Source organism: Ranitomeya imitator, chromosome 3 (assembly GCF_032444005.1).
Source record: "Ranitomeya imitator isolate aRanImi1 chromosome 3, aRanImi1.pri, whole genome shotgun sequence".
Taxonomy (NCBI): domain Eukaryota; kingdom Metazoa; phylum Chordata; class Amphibia; order Anura; family Dendrobatidae; genus Ranitomeya; species Ranitomeya imitator.
In genome coordinates this window covers 585428432-585450419 of record NC_091284.1, presented here as the reverse complement: position 1 = coordinate 585450419, position 21988 = coordinate 585428432, and the positions used below count along the sequence as shown (strand labels likewise).

Here is a 21988-nt window from a genome sequence, read left to right as displayed (position 1 = left end):
CATCCGCCCCCATGCTGCTGGCAGACACGTGCCCCCCCGTGCTGCTGGCAGACACAAGCCCCCCTGTGCTGCTGGCAGACTCATGCTCCCCCCAGCCCCCCATGCTGCTGGCAGACACATGCCCCCTATGATGAAAAAATAACAAACACTTAACTCACCTTCTGATGATGGCTCCGTGCTCCCAGCTCCTCGGTTGTGCTTCCTGTTTCCCAGGCATCGGATCATCTGACCTGGGCACACAGTGATGTCATCACTTTGCTGTGCCGATCACATAATCAGAGGTCGGCACAGACAGTAAGAGCAACAAAGGAGCTGTGAGCATAGAGCCATCATCAGAAGGTGAGTTAAGTGTTTGTTATTTTATCATGTGCCTGGCAGCAGCACAGGGGGGCATATAAGAGTGACGGGGGGGGCATATCCATGATGGGAGGCGGGGGGAGATGCAGGCACATGTAATATTCGCTGCTCCCCTGTGAATCTACTGGTGCAGCTTCAGCACCGAGGTGATGGACAGCAGGTGCAGTGAATATTACATGAGGCTAATGAGCGGGAGCACAGGACCTCCTGCTGTCTCTGCAGCCCACTCCAGCCCCCTGACACCACTCCAGAGCTGCTCCCTCTTCTCTACAGCACAGCACACAGATTCGGATTCGGGGAACAAAAGTGCATCTTATAATCTGAAAAATACGGTATATACTTTCAAGAAAATTATTACATATAGTAAAAATAACAAAATTACACCTATTAGGTATCTACACAGATATTATACTCATGAGAATTTTGGTGTGAAAAACATTAAGAAAAATGAAACAAAAGAAATAAAACAAAAAAAAAAATAGCTTTTTTTTCCTATATTGCCATCACAAAAAAAATGTGCTAACTATTATTAATAAATTATTGTGCAATTATCTACCCAAAAACAGTGCTAAAAAAAATAAATACCGTATATACTCGAGTATAAGCCGAGACTTTCAGCCCAAATTTTTTGGCTGAAAGTGCCCCTCTCGGCTTATACTCGAGTCACGGTCGGCGGCAGGGTCGGCGGGTGAGGGGGAGAGAGGACTGTCGCATACTCACCTGCTTCTGGGGCTCCTGGCGCTCCCCCTGCCTGTCCCATGGTCTTCGGGTGCCGCAGCTCTTCCCCTGTTCAGCGGTCACGTGGTACCGCTCATTAAAGTTATGAATATGGACTTCACTCCCATAGGGGTGGAGCCGCATATTAATTCCTGTATTGAGCAGTGCCAGTGACCGCTGACAAAGGAAGAGGCTGCGGCACCCGGAGACCATCTGTCCGGGATAAGGAGCCAGGGACGCCGGGAGCAGGTGAGTAGTACATATTTACCTGTCCGCGTTCCACACGCCGGGCGCCGCTCCGTCTTCCCGTCCTCTGCAGTGACTGTTCAGGTCAGAGGGCGCAATGACGTACTAATCTGCGCGCCACCCTCTGCCTGAACAGTCAGTGCGGAGAGACGCCGAGACGGGACGCTGAGGAGCTGCGGGCAGCAAGAGAGGGGAGTATGTCTTTTTTTTTATTGCAGCAGCAGCATTATATATTGCACAGCTTTATATGGAGCATCTGTGGGGCAATAATGAATGGTGCAGAGCATTCTATATGGCACAGCTTTATATGGAGCATCTATGGGGCCATAATGAACGGTGCAGAGCATTCTATATGGCACAGCTTTATATGGAGCATCTATGGGGCAATAATCAACGGTGCAGAGCATTCTATATGGCACAGCTTTATATGGAGCATCTATGGGGCCATAATGAAATGTATGGAGCATTATATGTGGCACAGCTTTATATGGAGCATCTATGGGGCAATAATGAACGGTATGGAGCATCTATTTTTATTTTTGAAATTCACCGGTAGCTGCTGCATTTCCTACCCTAGGCTTATACTGGAGTCAATAAGTTTTCCCAGTTTTTTGTGGCAAAATTAGGGAGGTCGGCTTATACTCGGGTCGGCTTATACTCGAGTACATAGGGTAAATAAAAAATACAATATGTCCGGCATAAAAAAAAAAAAAGAGCCCCAGTCACCCAGGATGGGAGAAAAAAAAAAGTTAAGGCTGCTGAAAAGCTGAAAGGGAAAAAAAATAAGAAAAATGAACCAGATGTTAAAGGGAATTTATCATTTTTTTTATTATTATTATTGTTTAAATTTTGTTATCAAATATTTAAATTTTATTATTCCTAGAAAGTTGTTATAAAATGATCAAATTATTAAAGGGGTTGTCCACCACTTGAACAACCTCTTCTCAATTAACTTGAATCCCTCATGAAAAATAATGGCAGCTATACTCCCTACAGTGCAATGGATTCCAGCGATGTCGGAGTGTGTTCTACCGGGGCTCAATGTCACGTGAAAACCAGGAGAACAATGTCACATGGGTCCTGCAGCCAATCAACGGCAGCTTCCCTCCAACTTTATTCACATGATATGGACAACCAGAAGAAGCGAGAGCTGCTGCTGATCTTTGACTTCCTCTAGATGTCAGTTATGTACGAAGGAAGTGAGAGGGAAGCGGCCACTGATTGGCTGCAGGTCTCAGGTGACATTTTAAGAAAATCAGCAAAATACACATTTTTAACTATATACTAACTCTAAAATAGCATTTTTAACATTAGGAGAGTTTGAGTTTTTGTATATAAAAATATCTTTTATTAAATATAAAACATCTACAAGACAAAGAAATTATTATTTAAAAAATGAATAGAACAGTTTATCATTCATATGGAAAGTTGTGTGATCCTAATTGGTGAAGACGCAAAGTGATCGCTAACCAGGGCTGATAGTAGAGCAGCTTTCAAAAATTACTGCCAAATAGGCATATCTATAAACATGAAACAAAAGGTACTCTTATTCCATGCATGTGCTGAAGACAAGGGGCGATTTTCCCACAGATAGTAAGTCAAAGGTAAGTATCGCACATAAAATACATTGAAACGCTGCACAAGATAGTATTGTAGTAAAAGGTTATTTACCCATTATATTCAAAGTTCAGTCCTGGAGGCAACCACTCTCCCCGATGCGCGTTTTGCGAGACTGATTCTCGCTTCCTCAAGGGGGCGTGGTCTTAGGTAGACAGACGTTGGCAATAAATATAAGACCGTTCCGGTCACAAGATCAGGAACCGGCCTATAACATCTCCTGCCTTTGTTGCACAAGCCCCGGGACAGCAGGTGCAGACATGGCGCTCGCACCGGAAGGGGAATATAGCCACTATTATTTTACATAGGAGAACTATGGTGACTGGAAATTGGTTGTCCGAGGAGTGGACAACCCCTTTAAAATGTTTTGATATTTCAAATTTTAAACAAGGGGGAGCAGCCGCCTATATTTGTCATGAACGCCAACTGTAATGTAAGCTCCCATTAGAACTGTTATAAATGTAAGGTAGATCCGCTCACGTGTCTTACGTCACCACTTTGCAAACAAAGTGAGAATAAAGAACGATTAGGATCACAGTGCAGTGGCATTTTGTTGGCAAAGGCATGACATGTGGACAAAGCCACTGCGGACCATAGGCAGGGCCGATTCTAGCTTATCTGCTGCCTGAATAGAATACCAGAACAGTGCACTATAATCCTGCAGGGAATACCGTAAATACAATTCCTCCATTGTGTTTTGGCTTTTGTTTATGACATGGTCACTAAGGGGCTAGAAAAGTGGAAATATCGGAATACCCAATAGACATACGATCATTTCTAGGATATCTATAATATTAGGAATAGAGAGTCTGACAAAATATACTGAGAAAAATAATGCAAGGTTATACAAATTAAAAACTTTTGAGTTCAAGTAGCTCGTTTAGACTAGAAAACCAACATTATAATTAAAACCCACAATACAAAGTATTGCAGCGAAAGACTTCAGGCCTGTATTAATGGCCTCGTAAATGGGAAGCAGAATTAAATTCTCCTTAATAATGCTACTTTTTAAATACACATCAAGGTTCTTTCCGTGTTCTCGCACAACAAAGCACTGAAGGACACAACCTTACACTTCGCTATGCGGATACAAGAGGAGAGCGCCCATGTCAGGGCCACACACTTGTTCTGATAATAAAGAACACAGTTGAGGAGAATCGGTGCGATAACACCATAATTTGTCTGAAGTTCTGCTTTCAAATACACATATACGAGCTGAATAAGGATGCATTTCCATTGTACAGAACAAAAATTGAAGAAAAAAAAAATTTCTATTTCAAAAGGATTTTTGACAGATTGGAGACGGAGAACACTTTCAGTCGTCTGCCGTACATTCTGATTCGAAAAATAAAAACGCCCGGGATAACAAGTTGCTACGCCTTAATTTAAGCGCTTTGTTTGACACATTTCATGTGCAAATCCTTACAGTATTGCTGAACCGATAAATGTTTTATGTCCCAGGGCCTCGACGGGTAACAAACACGTTCTGTATAGTCAATGCGTTTCACGGCATAATCAAGGCACTGAGCATCGGTTCACTTTGTGGGAATGTGAGAGGGAAACTAATCATCAAAGTAACTTTGGGAGCATTGTCATAGACATCCGAAATCTTCTGTCTGTGGCAAGAAAACAAATGTCTGAATTTATTTAGATAACACTGCTGTTTAGAGCAGAAAACAAAACATCAAAGCAAGCAAAGGAAATTGTGACCAGAGGCAGCGGCAAACTTCAGGAAAAACAAACACGATGCAAGGTTCGAGAAATGGGCCGAAAGAAATAAGTGACAGCTATTCATCATGACGGTAATTTTATATCCATGAGTGGCAATGCTGTGATGGCGGGGAAAGCTGCCACTACTGCTGGGCTACTGAACGCAGCTTGGGACCCAGGCAATGCCGGTCTGTGCTGGAACACAGCAATCGAGTGCCAACTCAAAACACGTAGTTTTGCACAATTAAATATCCTGAAGTACTAAAAGTCTCAAGATTGCTGGTAGCGCCTGCAGTGCCCATGAGCTTTCCGTCCATCCTATGGGACAACATGATAGAAACTTGTGGCCCTCATTCATCAATGCGATTATGCCAGCATACTGGTATGAATCGCTTTTAAAAGTCGCAAAACGTTTGCGCAGCGCAGAGTTGCACAAAAATGTTACAACTTTTCACAAAAGTTCCATAGGATGGAGGTTTGATGCCAGAGCTCATTTAATTCATGCCGAGCGGCGTGGTTCCTAACTCCCTACTCTAGTAAAACTTGTGGCGAAGCACACGACAGTTTTAATAAAATGCAAGCGCCTCTTAATGAACCAGGATCATGTGACTCCAACATACCCAGTCATCAAGACTCAATTGATCACGCTGGGGCCAATATACCCATCTACCAGCACAACCATAACATGTAGATAAAGCACGATTCCAGCATTTTTTTATTATTCCAGCACTGGAGTAATACCACTAATTTAAAGCACCACTCCAGAATGTGGCATAGATCCGAAAAATCTTAGACAAATGAGATTATGATCAACAAAGAAACAAAAAAATATTCCATTAACAAAACTGAGAGTTCATACATAATGATATAAAATAATAAATCATGTATGCATAGGAATGATTATTCCAACTAACAGTTAAAGAGGACCTTTTACCAATTTTACCATGTTAACTTAGCCACAATTTCTAATCACCGTTCTGCGGGGATATTAGCATGTAAATATGCTAGTTTCCACTATAACCAAGTGGGAGTTAGCAAAAAAATCTTCATTATTAGTGGTCATTTATTAATTGCATTTCATTTATTCTGCATAATATCGACAAATCAATATGCAAAAAAAAAAAAAAAAACACACGCCAGAAAATTTCAGACCTGGATTTCTCTGCATGAGACACTGCCAGCATCTTTTCTTTGATTTCAAATGCAGTAGCTGTGTGCCACCTTCTGCAGCTCTCATCCTACAGCACTGTTGGCTCTGCTCTACTCCCTCTCACCCCACAATGACCGGTGTACAAACAGAGCAGTGTTTTTAATGACACACAGCTCTGCTATACTTCTCTCCCCCACATCACAGTAGATGCTGACACTGCGATCAGTGAGTGTCATTACATATCTCTCAGAGAAAGTTGGATCTGACACTCCCTGGAGGCATGTTTTTTCCTCCTGCATGACGCCTCAGGCTTATCATTGGTCAAAGTCAAGCAGGGGAAAAAGTAACCGCCTCCAGAGAATGTTCAACATCCTCATGGTTTAAGTGGGATCAGAAATGAAAAAAGAAAATATGTTTTATTCAAATCTGCAGCCACTATTCCACGATGTGGTCAAATTAACATGTGCAAACTTGTGGAAGGTAATCTTTAATAAACAGGAAGATATTACTATGCTGCCATTGTGATCGCTTCTTGTATGTGGCCCTTTCATGGTTATAAACAAAATTACAATGTAACTGTCTATTTTTACTCTGAAGCACTGTCTCTCTTATCCGGAGTATCATAATAAAGTTATATTGTTACATAAATGACAAGGCGACTATTAATGTACAGCTACAAGGAGGAAAGAATAAGTGGAAATAAAAATTTTATGTACTTTTCAAACAAATGTCTTCCGACCTCAGCATCCACAGCACTTAGAGGATCATCCAGCAGGTAAATATCTGCATCCTGGTAAACAGCCCTATAAAACAAAGATAAAAAAAAACAAAAAAACATGTAAATCTGGAACGGAGGTCTCGTCCACATAAGCATGCTGGCAATACAAAATCTGAGTGCACAAAAAGACCCATTGATGATTTATGCAATATTGTATTATTATTTAATATAGATATCATATTTGTATATAACATATTGGCCAGAAAAACAAACATTTATCATACACTTACGTACTCTAGGGATGAAAAACCGTATGCATGTGTGAGATGGCTTCCAAGGATCTACATTGATTTCTATGGGAGAAAATATGCATCCATAGGGCATACAAGACAATACATAGGGATTGGTCTACTGCTGGAGTTTTAAAGCCCCCATACATTTTAGATTAACCCCTTCAAGACCTTGCCCTTTTCAGTTTTTGCGTTCTCGTTTTTCGCTTCACTCCTTCCTAGAGCCATAACTTTTTTATTTTTCTGTCAATATGGCCATGTGAAAGCTTATTTTTTGCGGGACAATTTGCACTTTTGAATGACATCATTGGTTTTAGCATGTCGTGTACTAAAAAATGGGAAAAAAATTCCAAGTTCGGTGAAATTGCAAAAAAATCCCACTCTTGTTTTTTGTTTGACTTTTTTGCTAGGGTCACTAAATGCTAAAACTGACCTGCCATTATGATTCTCCAGGTCATCACGAGTTCATAGACACCAAACATGTCTAGGTTACGTTTTATCTAAATGGTAAAACAAAATTCCAAACTTCGTTAAAAAAGAAATAAATAAAAAAAATTTAAAAATTGCGCACTTTTCCGATACCCGTAGCATCTCCATTTTTCGTCATCTGGGGTGGGGTGAGGGCTTATTTTTTTGTGTGCAGAGCTGACGTTTTTAATGATATCATTTTGGTGCAGATACGTTCTTTTGATCACCCGTTATTGCATTTTAATGCAATGTCGCGGCCACCAAAAAAACGTAATTCTGGCGTTTCAAATTTTTTTCTCACTACGCTGTTTAGCGATCAGGTTAATCTTTTTTTTTTTTTTAAAGATTGGGCGATTCTGAACGCAGCGATACCAAATATGTGTAGGTTTGATTTTATGTTTATGGTTTATTTTGAATGGGGCGAAAGGATGGGGGTGATTTAAACTTTTATATTTTTTTATTGTTTAAACTTTTTTTTTTTTTTTTCTTTTACTTTTGCCATGCTTCAATAGCCTCCATAGGAGGCTAGAAGCTGAAACAACTGGATCGGCTCAGCTACATAGCAGCGATAATCAGATCGCTGCTATGTAGCTGAATTGCAGGCTTGCTATGAGCGCCGACCACAGGGGGGCACTCACAGCAGGCCTGCATCAGTAACCATAGAGATCTTAAGGACCTCTATGGTTACTAACCTGACGCATCGCTGACCCCCGATCATGTGACGGGGGTCAGCAATGCGAGCATTTCCGGCCGCGCGGCCGGAAGCGCCGGTTAAATGCCGCTGTCAGCATGTCAAAACAGCTGACAAGTCCCGGCTTTGATGCGGGCTCACCACCGGAGCCCACATCAAAGCAGGGGTCCTGACCTCCACAGTAATAGTACGCCATAGTCTAACTTGTATGGGGGATTCCTCATGCTCCCATAACAAAGGATCCAGCCTATTTGATTTCCAACATCCTTTTGTTCTCCGAGAGACAGGCTGCCGCCATAGGAGTAGGACCACAACTCAAAGTATACAGAGGTGCCAACAGCTATGTAATGTGTACAGGGGCCCTTACTAATACTTATAGGGATGTGCACCATTGCCGACTGTAAGAACTGCAGTATGTGAATTTTTACGTATAACTGAAGAAATGTATCACATGAAGATACAGTGTGCCATCACACCGACATCTGAAAACTACAGTGTCATGGTATGTACAGTATCTGTAGAACACAGAACTCATACAGAACTGTAATATGTTAGTATTCCGGACACTGAATAATTATAATACCTTTTGAAAGCGAAAAACTGCATATGCAACTACTAGCTGCAGGTCTCCATTTCATTCCCTATACACATTTATGAACAAGCACAATTCCTGTGCCCGTAGATGACCCTAGGTGATGGGTTAACAGTAAGGATTATATATCAATACACCGACCAGCGGATTTATATGGAACCTACAAGTATATAATAGACACTCACTGTAAATAAGAGATGGACACCCAGTGAGCCACAAATGGAAGTCTGGAAAGGGTGCTAGATGTGGTGAAACAAGGCACCCCTATGTTCTGCTTAATAGTACAAGAACAATATAAAATGTTAAAACCATAATGAAAGTATATGTGGTCTACAATTTTTCTTGTGTGCATCTTCTGCGCTTCAGGGTTTTTTTTGTTTGTTTGTTTGTTTGTTTTTTAACATTGTGTTCTTTAACCCCTTCACCCCAAAGCCTGTTTTCACCTAAGTGACAGGGCCAATTTTTACAATTCTGACCACTGTCACTTTATGAGGTCATAACTCTGAAACGCTTCAACGGATCCTGGTGATTCAGACATTGTTTTCTCGTGACATATTGTACTTCATGATAGTGGTAAAACTTCTACGATATGACTTGCATTTATTTGTGAAAAAAACAAAAATTTGTCGGAAATTATGAAAATTTAGCAATTTTCAAACTCTTAGTTTTTATGCCCTTAAATTAGAGAGTTATATCACATAATATAGTTGATAAACAACATTTCCCACATGTCTGCTTTACATCAGCACAATTTTGGAAACATAATTTTTTTTTGTTAGGGAGTTATAAGGGTTAAAAGTTGACCAGCGATTTCTCATTTTTGCAACAAAATTTGCAAAACCATTTTTTTTACGGACCACCTCACACTTGAAGTGACTTTGAGGGGTCTATATGACAGAAAATGCCCAAAAGTGACACCATTCTAAAAACTGCACCCCTCAAGGTACTCAAAACCACATTCAAAAAGTTTATTAACCTTTCAGGTGCTTCACAGGAATTTTTTGAATGTTTAAAAAAATTGAACATTTAACTTTTTTTTCACAAAATTTTTACTTCAGGTCCAATTTGTTTCATTTTACCAAGGGTAACAGGAGAAATTGGACCACAAAAGTCGTTGTACAATTTGTCCTGAGTACGCAGATACCCCATATGTGGGGGTAAACCACTGTTTGGGCACATGGCAGAGCTCGGAAGGGAAGGAGCGCCATTTGACTTTTCAATGCAAGATTTGCTGGAATTGAGATCGGAGCCCATGTCACGATTGGAGAGCCCCTGACGCGCCTAAACAGTGGAAACCCCCACAAGTGACCCCATTTTGGAAAGTAGACCCCCTAAAGAACTAATCTAGATGTGTGGTGAGCACTTTGAACCTCCAAGTGCTTCACAGAAGTTTATAATGTAGAGCCGTAAAAAAAAATTCATATTAATTTTCACAAAAAATGATATTTTTGCCCCAAATTTTTTATTTTTCCAAGGGTAACAGGATAAATTGGACCCCAAAAGTTGTTGTGCAATTTGTCCTGAGTACGCCGATACTTCATATATGGGGATAAACCACTGTTTGAGCGCATGGCAGAGCTCGGAAGGGAAGGAGTGCCATTTGACTTTTCAATGCAAAATTGGCTGGAATTGAGATCGGACGCCATGTCGCATTTGGAGAGCCCCTGACGTGCCTTAACAGTGGAAACCCCCCACAAGTGACCCCATTTTGGAAAGAAGACCCCCTAAGGAACTTATCTAGATGTGTTGTGAGAGCTTTGAACCAACAAGTGTTTCACTACAGTTTATAACGCAGAGCCGTGAAAATAAAAAATATTTTTTTTCCACGAAAATTATATTTTAGCCCCCACGTTTTTATTTTTAACAGGTCTAATTTTTAACAGGACAAATTAGACCCCAAAAGTTGTTGTCCAACTTGTCCTGAGAACGCTGATACCCCATATGTTGGGGGGAACCACTGTTTGGGCGCACAGGAGAACTCGGAAGGGAAGGAGCACTGTTTTACTTTTTCAAAGCAGAATTGGCTGGAATTGAGATCGGACGCCATGTCGCATTTGGAGAGCCCCTGATGTGCCTAAACAGTGGAAACCCCCAATTCTAACTGAAACCCTAACCCCTACCCTAGCCCCAACCCCAACCCTAACCCTAGCCCCAACCCCAACCCTAACCCTAACCCTAGCCCTAATGGGAAAATGGAAATAAATAAATTTTTTTTACATTTTATTATTTTTCCCTAACTAAGGGGGTGATGAAGGGGGGTTTGATTTACTTTTATAGTGTTTTTTTGGCGGATTTTTAGGGTTGGCAGCTGTCACACACTAAAAGACGCTTTTTATTGCAAAAAAAAGTTTTTGCATCACCACATTTTGAGAGCTATAATTTTTCCATATTTTGGTCCACAGAGTCATGTGAGATCTTGTTTTTTGCGGGACGAGTTGACGTTTTTATTGGTACCATTTTCGGGCAGATTACATTTTTTGATCGCTTTTTATTCCGATTTTTGGGAGGCGGAATGAACAAAAACCAGCAATTCCTGAATTTCTTTTAGGGGGGGTGTTTATACCGTTCCACGTGTGGTAAAATGGATAAAGCAGTTTTATTCTTCAGGTCAATACGATTACAGCGATACCTCATTTATGTAATTTTTTTTATGTTTTGGCGCTTTTACACAATAAAAACTATTTTATATAAAAAAAATAATTGTTTTTGCATTGCTTTATTCTGAGAGCTATAACTTTTTTATTTTTCTGCTGATCATGCTGTATGGCGGCTTTTTTTTTGCGGGACAAGATGACGTTTTCAGCGGTACCATGGTTATTTATATCCGTCGTTTTGATCGCGTGTTATTCCACTTTTTGTTCGCCTGTATGATAATAAAGCAATGTTTTTTGCCTTGTTTTTTATTAATTTTTTTTGCGGTGTTCACTGAAGGGGTTAACTAGTGGGATAGTTTTATAGAGCGGGTCGTTACGGATGCGACGATACCAAATATATATACTTTTATAGTTTTTTTTAATTTACATAAATAAATGGATTTACTGGGAAATGTTTTTTTTTTTTTTATTTGGGGATTTTTTTATTTTTTTATATACATTCTATTTTTTTTTTTTTTACTTTCTACCATTGTCCCAGGGTGGGACATCACTGTATTAGATCAGATCGTTGATCTGGCAGTGTGCATAGCACTCTGTCATATCAACGATCTGACAGACAAGCTTAGGTGGCTTTCCGGCGCCTGCTCTCAGCAGGCACCGACTAGCCAGGTCATTTCATGACCCGGAAGGAGTCCGGCGGCCATCTTGGATCCGGGGACTCCTTCCGGGTCACCGGAGCAACGCGATCTCATTGCGTTGCTCCAGTGGGAGAGCGCAGGGAGCCCCCGTCCCTGCGTGATCCTCCTCTATGCCGCTGTCACTACTAACAGCGGCATCAGAGGGGTTAAATGCCCGCGATCGGCGATAGCGCCGATCGTGGGCATTGCTGCGGGGTGTCAGCTGTCATATACAGCTGACACCCGCACCCGATCACCGCGGCGCTCAGCGCAAGACCGCGGTGTTCGGTGCGCCGTACTAGTACTGCTGCTGGCACAAATGCAGTGCCGGCAGCGCAGTACTAGTACGGCGCATGGCGCGAAGGGGTTAATCTGGCTGAAAAAGTGAAGCAAAACCACAGCAAAAAAAAAAATTAATCTGATGAACAGTAATGTAAAAACGACATTGCTGTGCACATGTTCTGTCTTCTGTTACTTCTTTTAGTCAAGTAAGGGTTTACAAACCTTGAAGTGGATAAAAGTAGTAACATGTTCATTCTTTGGGTGGGTTGTTTGGAAATCGCGTGCTCACGGGGATCTCACCGAATCTCGCCGCAGGTCAGCCCGGCTGGCAATGGAGCCCAGTGACTGGAGGTAACCTCTACGACGTCACCTCTGGTCACTGACGCTGTGTTCCCTGCAGCTCATTCACTAGTGGTTCTCAGCCTGGAGTGTCGCATCTTGGCACCGTCCAGGTTGAAAACTAATTATCCCTCAGACATGGATTATGACGTGGGACAGAACAACGGACAGGAAATGGTATATTGTTGTTTTTTTATTTTATTTTTATTACAGGATATCGAGTGCTTCGGTGGATTTAGGCAAGGTTGTAAGTATGGTTTAATTGAGAATATTAAAGGATTCATTATTTCAATTAAAGGACTTTATTCTGGCTGCGTCTTTATTTACCATATAACTATTGGATTAGTAATGGACACCTCTCCATTACTAAGTCGTGGGCTTGATGTCACCTGACAATACAAAGGTGACATCAACCCCACAAATATGAACCTCACTTGCCACCGCTACACGGCAAGTGGGAAGTGCCGGGCAAAGAGCCAGAATTGGCGAATCTAATAGATGTGCCTTTTCTGGGCAGTTGCGGGCCGCTATATTTAGGCTGGGGTGGGGTCAACATCCATGGTCCCTTACCAGTCTGAGAAAACCGCCCACCACTGTGAGATTTAGCAAGGCTGGTTGTCAAAAGGGGGGGGGGGGGGAGCACCACACTATTTTTTTCTACATTTATTTAAATAATTTAAAAAAAAAAAAAAAAAGAGCATGGTGACCCCTCTATTCTTGATAACCAACCTTGCTGAAGCTGACAGCTGAGCATTATAGACCCCAGCTGTGAGTTTTGCTTGGCTGGTTATAGAAAATACAGGGGAACCCACATCATTTTTTTTATTTATAGTCCCATCAGCCGCTGCCTGCTGTCTCTTTTATCACTTAAATGTAACTCATTATTCGCCCCTGCTCGCGCCGATTGCCGGCAGAGCAATAGAGAATGATGAGAGCAGTGTTCAGCACCCGGCGAGGGGAAACAGCGATTACTGAAACACTTCTTCCCAGGCGCCAGTGCATGTCACACAGATGACATCCCTGTGTGTTATGCCTATGCACGCGTGTGGGACATTTTGTGGCCCGTGCTGACATAAAAAAAATGGACTTGTCAGTGTATTTTGCCCACAGACACACGGTCCGTGGAAACACACTGACATGTGCACAGACCCTTTCACTTGAATAGGCAAATAGCGCTCCGCTCCTCCCGAGTCTCTCCGTATGGCTAAGTAGTCGTGTATAGCCACATAAGGGGTATTGCCGCGTTCAGCAGAAATTGTGGGACAAATTTTGGTGCCATTTTTACCCACTTTTTGTGTGAAAATGTAACATCTTTGACTAAAACTAAATTTTGGTAGTAAAAACATAGTTATTTTGTCTTCACTTCCCAATGGTATAAAATTCTGTGACACACCCATGATGTCAACATGATCACTGCACCCCTACATTAATTGAGAGGTGTACTTCTTAAAATGGGGTTACTTATAGGTGGTTCTGCTGTTCTGGCAGCTCATGGGCTCTCCCAGTGGGTTATGGCACCTGCAAACCATAACAGTAAAATCTGGTGCTCCTTGCCTTCTGAGCTTTGCATTGTGCCTGAAAAATATTTCCCGATTACATGTAGGTTATTGGCACACTCAGGCAAAAATGGACATCAGTTTGTTGTAAAAAAAAATCCTATTAGCCCTTAGAAAAATTAAAAACTTGGGGCTAAAACAACATTTTAGTTGTAGAAATGTAACTTATTGTTTCTTCACCGCTCAGTGGTATAAAATTTTGTGAGGCACATGTGGTGTTAATATGATCACTGCACCCCTAGATGAATTCACTGGGGAGTGTAGTTTGTAAAGTGAGTTCACATGTAGGGTGTTTCTGCTGTTCTGGCACCTCAGGGGCTCTGCCAATGTGACATGGCACCCTCAAACCATTCCAGCAAAATCTGAACTCCAATATACCTCTTGCCTTCTGAGCTTTGCACCGTGCCTCAAAAGTAGTACTCCCCTACATATGGGGTATCGGCGTACTCAGGAGAAATTGCACAACAACTTTTGGATCCAATCTCTACTGTTACCCTTGGTAACATAAAACATTGGGGGCAAAAGATCATTTTAGTGAAAAAAATATGATTTTTTTTCACAGCTCTACGTTATAAACTTCTGTGAAGCACTTGGGAGTTCAAAGTGCTCACCACACATCTAGATAAGTTCTTTAACGGGTCTACTTTCCAAAATGGTGTCACTTGTGGGGGGGGGGGGTTCCACTGTATAAGCACATCAGGGGTTCTCCCAATGTGACATGGTGTCCGATCTCAATTCCAGCCAATTTTGCATTGACAGTCAAGCTGCGCTCCTTCCGAGCTTTGTCATGCACCCAAACAGTGGCTTACCCCCACATATGGGGTATCAGCGTACTCAGGAAAAATCGCACAACTACTTTTGGGATCCAATTTCTCCTATCACCTTTGGTAAAATAAAAAATATTGGATCTGAAGTAAATTCGGTGGGGTCAAACAGACCCAAGTGCCTCCCACAGACACTAAGCAAGAACTGGTTCACTTAGAGCCAGCAGGAGGGTGTTTACTGCAGGGGAGAAGCTATTCTTTATGTGTTAACTTAGTGTCCTCCTAGTGGCGGCAGCATGACACCCATGGTCCTGTGTCCCCCCCAATGAGGCGTAGGAGAAAAACAAATGTACATTTTTTTTTTTTTAAACATTCCAAAAATTCCTGTGAAGCACCTGAGGGGTTGAATGTGGTTTTGAGCATTTTTAGGGGTGCAGTTTTTAGAATGGTGTCTCTTTTGGGTATTTTCTATCATACAGACCCCTCAAAGTGACTTCAAATGTGAGGTGGTCCCTATAAAAAAAAATGGTGTTGTAAAAATGGGAAATCACTGTTTAACTTTTCACCCTTATAACTCCCTAAAGGCCCCTTCACATTTAGCGACGCTGCAGCGATACCGACAACGATCCGGATCGTTGCAGCGTCGCTGTTTGGTCGCTGGAGAGCTGTCACACAGACCGCTCTCCAGCGACCAACGATGCCAGTAACCAGGGTAAACATCGGGTAACTAAGCGCAGGGCCGCGCTTAGTAACCCGATGTTTACCCTGGTTACCATGCTAAAAGTTAAAAAAAACAAACACTACATACTTACCTACCGCCGTCTGTGCTCCAGCGCTGTGCTCTGCTCTCCTCCTGTACTGTCTGTGAGCACAGCGGCCGGAAAGCAGAGCGGTGACGTCACCGCTCTGCTTTCCGGCTCACAGCCAGTGCAGGAGGAGTGCAGAGCAGAGCGCCGGGGACAGACAGCGGTAGGTAAGTATCTAGTGTTTGTTTTTTTTTACTTTTAGCATGGTAACCAGGGTAAACATCGGGTTACTAAGCGCGGCCCTGCGCTTAGTTACCCGATGTTTACCCTGGTTACCAGTGAAGACATCGCTGGATCGGTGTCACACACGCTGATCCAGCGATGTCAGCAGGAGTCCAGCGACGAAATAAAGTTCTGGACTTTATTCAGCGACCAACGATCTCCCAGCAGGGGCCTGATCGTTGGTCGCTGTCACACAGAACGATTTCATTAACGATATCGTTGCTACGTCACAAATAGCAACGATATCGTTAACAATATCGTTATGTGTGAAGGTACCTTAATAAAAAAAAATGTTGGTTCCAAAATTGTGCTGATGTAAAGTAGCCATGTGGGAAATGTTACTTAGTAAGTATTTTGTGTGACATATTGCTGTGATTTAAGGGCATGAAAATTCAAAGTTGGAAAATTGCAAAATTTTTGCCAAATTTCTGTTTTTTCACAAATAACCGCAAGTCATATCAAAGAAATTGTACCACGAACGTGAAGTTCAATATGTCACAAAAAAAACTATGTCAGAATCACCAGGATCTATTGAAGCGTTCCAGAGTTATTATTATCTCATAAAGGGACAGTGGTCAGAATTGTAAAAATTGGCTTGGTCATTAACATGCAAAGCACCCTTGGGACAAAGGGGTTAAAAAAAACCAAGCCCTCATCTTCTCTTTAATATATAATTACCTTGTAATGTCTTCACATCCTGTTCTGTCCAGATGTGTCCAGATCCCAGAATTCCAAGCGGCGGAAGTTCACCGAGCGCCATATTGGGACACCCAAGTGATGGGTGTCTCAATATGGAAACTGCTGGTGGTACCAGCCTCTTGCGCGGTACCACCAGCGGAACACTGTTGCACCAGACACACACTGTTTGTTTACGCCGTATGCACCACACACCCCTCTGTATATGCTGTACGCACCGCACCGCACCGCACCGCACCACACACACTGTACACAGCCTCTTGCGCGGTACCACCAGTGGAACACCATCGCGAACACGCCGCCACCGGGATCAGCCGAATGATTGACTGACCAAAGCCATTTTTGTACAGGAGGAGCACATGCGCAGTTTTTAGGTGACCGCCACTATCTGTCTGCACGAAGATGGTGGCGGCTGATTTACTGCACCTGCGTGAATTCTGAGCAGGGGCAGTGAATCATTCGGCTGATCCCGGCAGCAGATGCGCTACGCGTCTACAGGCAGAGGAAGCCGGTCACATTAAAGAGGTTTTCCCATGAACGAAAGTTCATTTTAAAAATTGTCTGTGTCTGACAGTGTAAAGAGCATACCACAGCTCCTGGGCAGGGGAGGAAGCAAAAGACAATACTGACATTACAGCAGGGGATCACAGAGGATTCATTTTGTCAAGTAAAATATTTCACTGACTGTTTTTAAACAATATATTACCTCACAAAATGTATCCACTGCGATCTCCTGGTGTAATGTCAGTATTCCCCTGCCCAAGAGCTGTGGTATGTTCTGTACAAGGTCAGACACAGATTATTTTTAAAATGAACTTTCGTTCGTGGGAAAACCCCTTTAAAAAGCAAATATCAACACCAACATGGCTCCTCCTAAAAAGTACGCCAAGAACAATGAAAGGAAAGCAGCAAAGGCACAACGTGGAAGACAACAACGGGCAAATGAGACTTTTGAAGAGCAACAGCATCGCTGGGACAAAAACAATGCATTTAAGCGTAGGCTGCAAAGCCTGCCCCATCGTGACATTATCGCCCTCCATCTAGTACAGCTATAATGATGGAAAAATAAAAACATTTTGGAAGACTAGGAGGAAAAATTAACATAAAAAGCAATAAAAGAAAAAAAAATTAAAACAGTCCTGTCAGAAAAGGGTGAACCTGATATTGACTGGTTCAGACAAAGATAGTCTGATGTGTATGGGGCCCAGGGACATTATTATTATTTTTTTAAAAAACACATACAATTGTGGAACTTATTATTACAAAATCTATTAATTAAAATGTACTTTGCTTGTGGGACAACCCATTTAAAGTGAATGGAACAGAAGCTTATCATAATGGTAGATGTCTGAAGAAAGGTAAGCAACCAAATGCTCCTTGTAAAGTTGGTCTACTTTTACTGACACGGGAATGACAGATTTCCTTTACACTTGTTAATATCTCTATATAATAAAAAAAAAAAAGCTACAAAAGTCTCCATGAAAGTGTTTCTGCATTCTTACCTTGCCAAGTTAACACGAGCCTTTTGTCCTCCACTTAATGTAACACCGCGATCTCCAATCATCGTCATGTCCCCATCCTCTAATTGTAGCAGGTCCTGTCCAATAACAGAATAACACTAACAACATTTCACTATTCTGCACTTAGAAAAACAATCCCTTGTATGTGGAGCACCATAGTTCATAGATAAGAGGTCTGGAGTACATTGGCAAATGCATTCTATTTCTAATCTCCCAGGTGCTCTTTCCGCCATGTTCTGTATGGGCATCATGGCTGGCACTAGTCACTGATTCTACAGATGCAAAGGAGCAATGTTCTCCACACTGTATGCGGCAGAGGACCTGATAAGGCAGACGTCACAGAAAATATTCTATTGTTGAAATGTATTTAGGATGGGTAGCACGGTGGCTCAGTGGTTAGCACTGCAGCCTTGCAGCGCTGGAGTCTTAGGTTCAAAACCCACCAAGGACAACATCTGCAAGGAGTCTGTATGTTCTCCCCGTGTTTGGGTGGGTTTCCTCCCACATTCCTAAGACATACTGATAGGGATTCTAGATTGTGAGCCCCAATAAGGACAGTGCCAATAATGTATGTAAAGCGCTGTGGAATTAATGGTGTTAACTGAGTAAAATAAATAAAAAATAAAATATATCCTTAAGACGAAGTTCTAATAATTAAAGGTTTAATGTGGTATCGTAAAAGATTTAAGAAATGGGCATCAGCTCAAGGAGAATCCGATGAAAATGCAATGCAATGCAAGGGTATGTTTCCATCTTCAGGAAACGCTGCGTCTTTGACGCTGTGTTGAGCCGCAGCGTCAAAAACGCAACGTCCAGATGTTACAGCATAGTGGAGGGGATTTCATGAAATCCCATCTTCACTATGCATTAAAAGACGCATGTGGCATAGCCGCGAAAACGCACATGCGGCGCATCTTTTAAGAACGCAGCATGTCCTTACATTGCAGAAACAACGCAAGGACAACGCAGGTGACCTGCCAGTGACCTCAGGTGCAGATTTGGTCAGGATTTTACCTGCATAAAATCCTGACCAAATCCTGATGCAATCCTGAACGTGGACACATACCCTAAAGGATATGAATGCACTGATTTTTTTGAGAAGTCCATTATAGGGGGTCCACTCCAAAATACGCCCATAAAAATCACTTGAAAAATGCTTGAAAGACTCTTCATATTCATTTCCTTTATAAAATGACTTGTTGGTTGTGTGTTCAGTCTTTTGAGCGTTTTTCTTCTGCTTCAGCTTTAGAAAAACACCAGGTGGGAGAACTTAAAATGTAAGTCACTTCTGAGTAGAGTTTCTAGATGGAAAATCCTTTAGACTAGCACTGTCCAATCAGAAGGCTGCAGAAAAAAAAGCTTCAAGAAAAAAGCTCTCCTAAAATCCTAAAATGTGTGAAAAAAAACTCTTCAAAACTGGTTCAGGGAACAAAAAAAAACTCAAAAAACTCCTCAAATCAGAAAAATTCCAATAAATAAAAAAAAAGTAAAGTCACAAAGTACTGACAACTGTGGTTACCATTCAGCACAAATCTGAAGCCAGGAGTCCCTTTATGTGACTGCAGACTTGCGAATCCTCACATCGTGTGCACTGCACTGTGACACTTCTGGTGCCAATATTGGGAGCATGACTGCAAGTATGTGATTTGCATAATTGTGGTCACATGCCGACTAGAGGAGCACGACCGCCCTCAATGCAAGTGTACTGAGCAAAGCCGTTCACAGTCTAGCCGGAATGTGACCAGAAGTATGTCATTCACATACTTGTGCATATATGACCGACAGCTCGCGGCGTCACAGAATCCTCACAGCGCACACAATGTGAGGATTCTCAAGTCTACACTCACACAGAGACTTTTAGCCTAAGGTCGGACAACCGCTTTAAGCTGCACTTACACTGAAAGGGAATCGCAAAAGTGTTCATAAAAATACACGTCTGCAGATAATGCCTTACCTTCTTCAGAGCGCAGACCCTCAAGACTCTTTCATATTTCTCTTGGTTGTATTCCTTCCCAAATAATATGTTACTTCGGACAGTGCCAGAAAACACCCATGGCTGCTGCGACACGTACGCAATTCTTCCTCTGATGTCCACAAAACCTTTACCTTTTGGCAGTTCCCCCAGTACGGCACTCAGAAGGGATGACTGAGAGCAGGAAAAGAACATATAGAATAGTCTTCTAATGGTGTAAGCATTTTACAAACACTGTGGGGGGGAATATATCAGGGGGAATTTTTAATGTCCGCTTTGCTTGTGACTGCATTGCCTTTAACTGTGTCAAAGTTATCAAAGGTGTACACTAGTGATGAGCGAATATACTTGTTACTCAAGATTTCCCGAGCATGCTCAAGTGTCCTCCAAGTATTTTTTAGTGCTCGAAGATTTAATTTTCATCGCCTCAGCTGAATGATTTACATCTGTTAGCCAGCTTAAGTACATGTGGGGATTCCCTAGCAACCAGACAACCACCACATGTACTTATGCTGGCTAACAGATGTAAATCATTCAGCTGAGGCGAAGAAATCTAAATCTCCGAGCACTAAAAAAAAATACTCGGAGGACCCCCGAGTGTGCTCGGAAAATCTCGAGTAACGAGTATATTCGCTCAATAGTAGTGTACACAATGTTTCAAAAATTTGGTAAAGTGAACTTGTCACCAGGTTTGGCCGATATGATATGCAGCCACCACCTTTCAGGGCTTATGTACAGCATTCTATAATACTGTATATCTGCCCCCAACCAGACCTGTAGAAAAACTAGAAAAATAAACTTTCATTATACTCACCCGCAGGGCGGTCTGGTACGAGGGGTGTTGTTTGTTTTGGTGCGGCACCTCCCATCATCTTATGATCACCGTCCTCCTTCTTGACTCATGTGAATTACCTGTCCCTGCATAATCCACACAGACTCCTCGGCATCACGCTCCTGCCATGTTGAGGGCAGAGCAGAGTCCTGCAGTGCACAAGCGCTGAGCCTCTCTCACCTTTCCCGGCGCCTACGAGCTACAGTACTTTGCTCTGCCCTCAACAGGGCAGAGAAGTACGCCTGCACAGGAGCGCAATTTTAAGCAGACTGCATGCAGGGACGTGTCATCCACATGAATCAAGAAGGAGGACAGCGATAGTAAGATGGGAGGCGCCAGACTAAGAAGAGCGACACCTCTCGGATAGGATAGGGATGGGAGGGCCATACATCCCAGGATAGGGATGAGGAGCCTTATACCAGGATAGGGATGAGGAGTCATGCCTATCAGGATAGGGATGAGGAGGCCATGTATACTAGATAGATAGATAGATAGATAGATAGATAGATAGATAGATAGATAGATAGATAGATAGATAGATAGATAGATAGATAGATAGATATTAGTACAGAATTGACCATATTTTTTTGCAAATTCTTTTTCTATTTTACTCCTCTAAAACCTAGGTGTGTTTTATGGTCTGAAATACAGTAACTTATAATATACATTGTAATAATTGGGAGTCCTCGCGGGCAGGGTCCTCTCTACTCCTGTACCAGTTGTGACTTGTAATGTTTAAGATTACACTGGTCTACAAAAAAAAAAAAAACAATTCTGGCATGGACTTTAAGAACAGTTTTAGACTAATTTGAGGGTGCTGAATTCAAATCTGATCTTATAATTTCTCTATCACATCACGTTTTTACGCTACAGGTATATAGCCCATTTTAAAGAATTCCATGATAAATATACGTAGTGTATGAAAAGTGCCGGTTTATATGGTTCACTAAGGTAAATTTAGTTTTCATTTAGTCTCCCAATAAATGTGAGAATATCTTTGTTTTCTTTGAACATGCATAATTCCCATTTGTTATGATAACACCCTTGTTTTCTGTGCAACTGGGACAGTAGAGCTACAGCAGAGCATTGGGTGAAAACTGAATGGCCTCAGCGACAGAGTTTGGCATCTGGCGATAAGAATGTCATCCATGATCCTCTAGTGGATAAGAAGG

General features: G+C 42.1%; 1 protein-coding gene across 2 annotated transcripts in view; it reads right to left on the bottom strand.

Annotated features, from left to right (window-relative positions):
* The window catches only part of ABCC4 (ATP binding cassette subfamily C member 4 (PEL blood group)), a 440057-nt gene that overhangs the window by 246082 nt on the left and 171987 nt on the right, over positions 1–21988 (bottom strand). For both annotated transcript variants that reach the window (XM_069758043.1, XM_069758042.1), the window contains exons 11-13: positions 19967–20158; positions 17995–18089; positions 6514–6600 (exon numbers count right to left, since the gene is read on the bottom strand). In XM_069758043.1, the coding sequence (XP_069614144.1) occupies positions 6514–6600; positions 17995–18089; positions 19967–20158 (374 nt within the window). The remainder of the gene's footprint in view (positions 1–6513; positions 6601–17994; positions 18090–19966; positions 20159–21988) is intronic.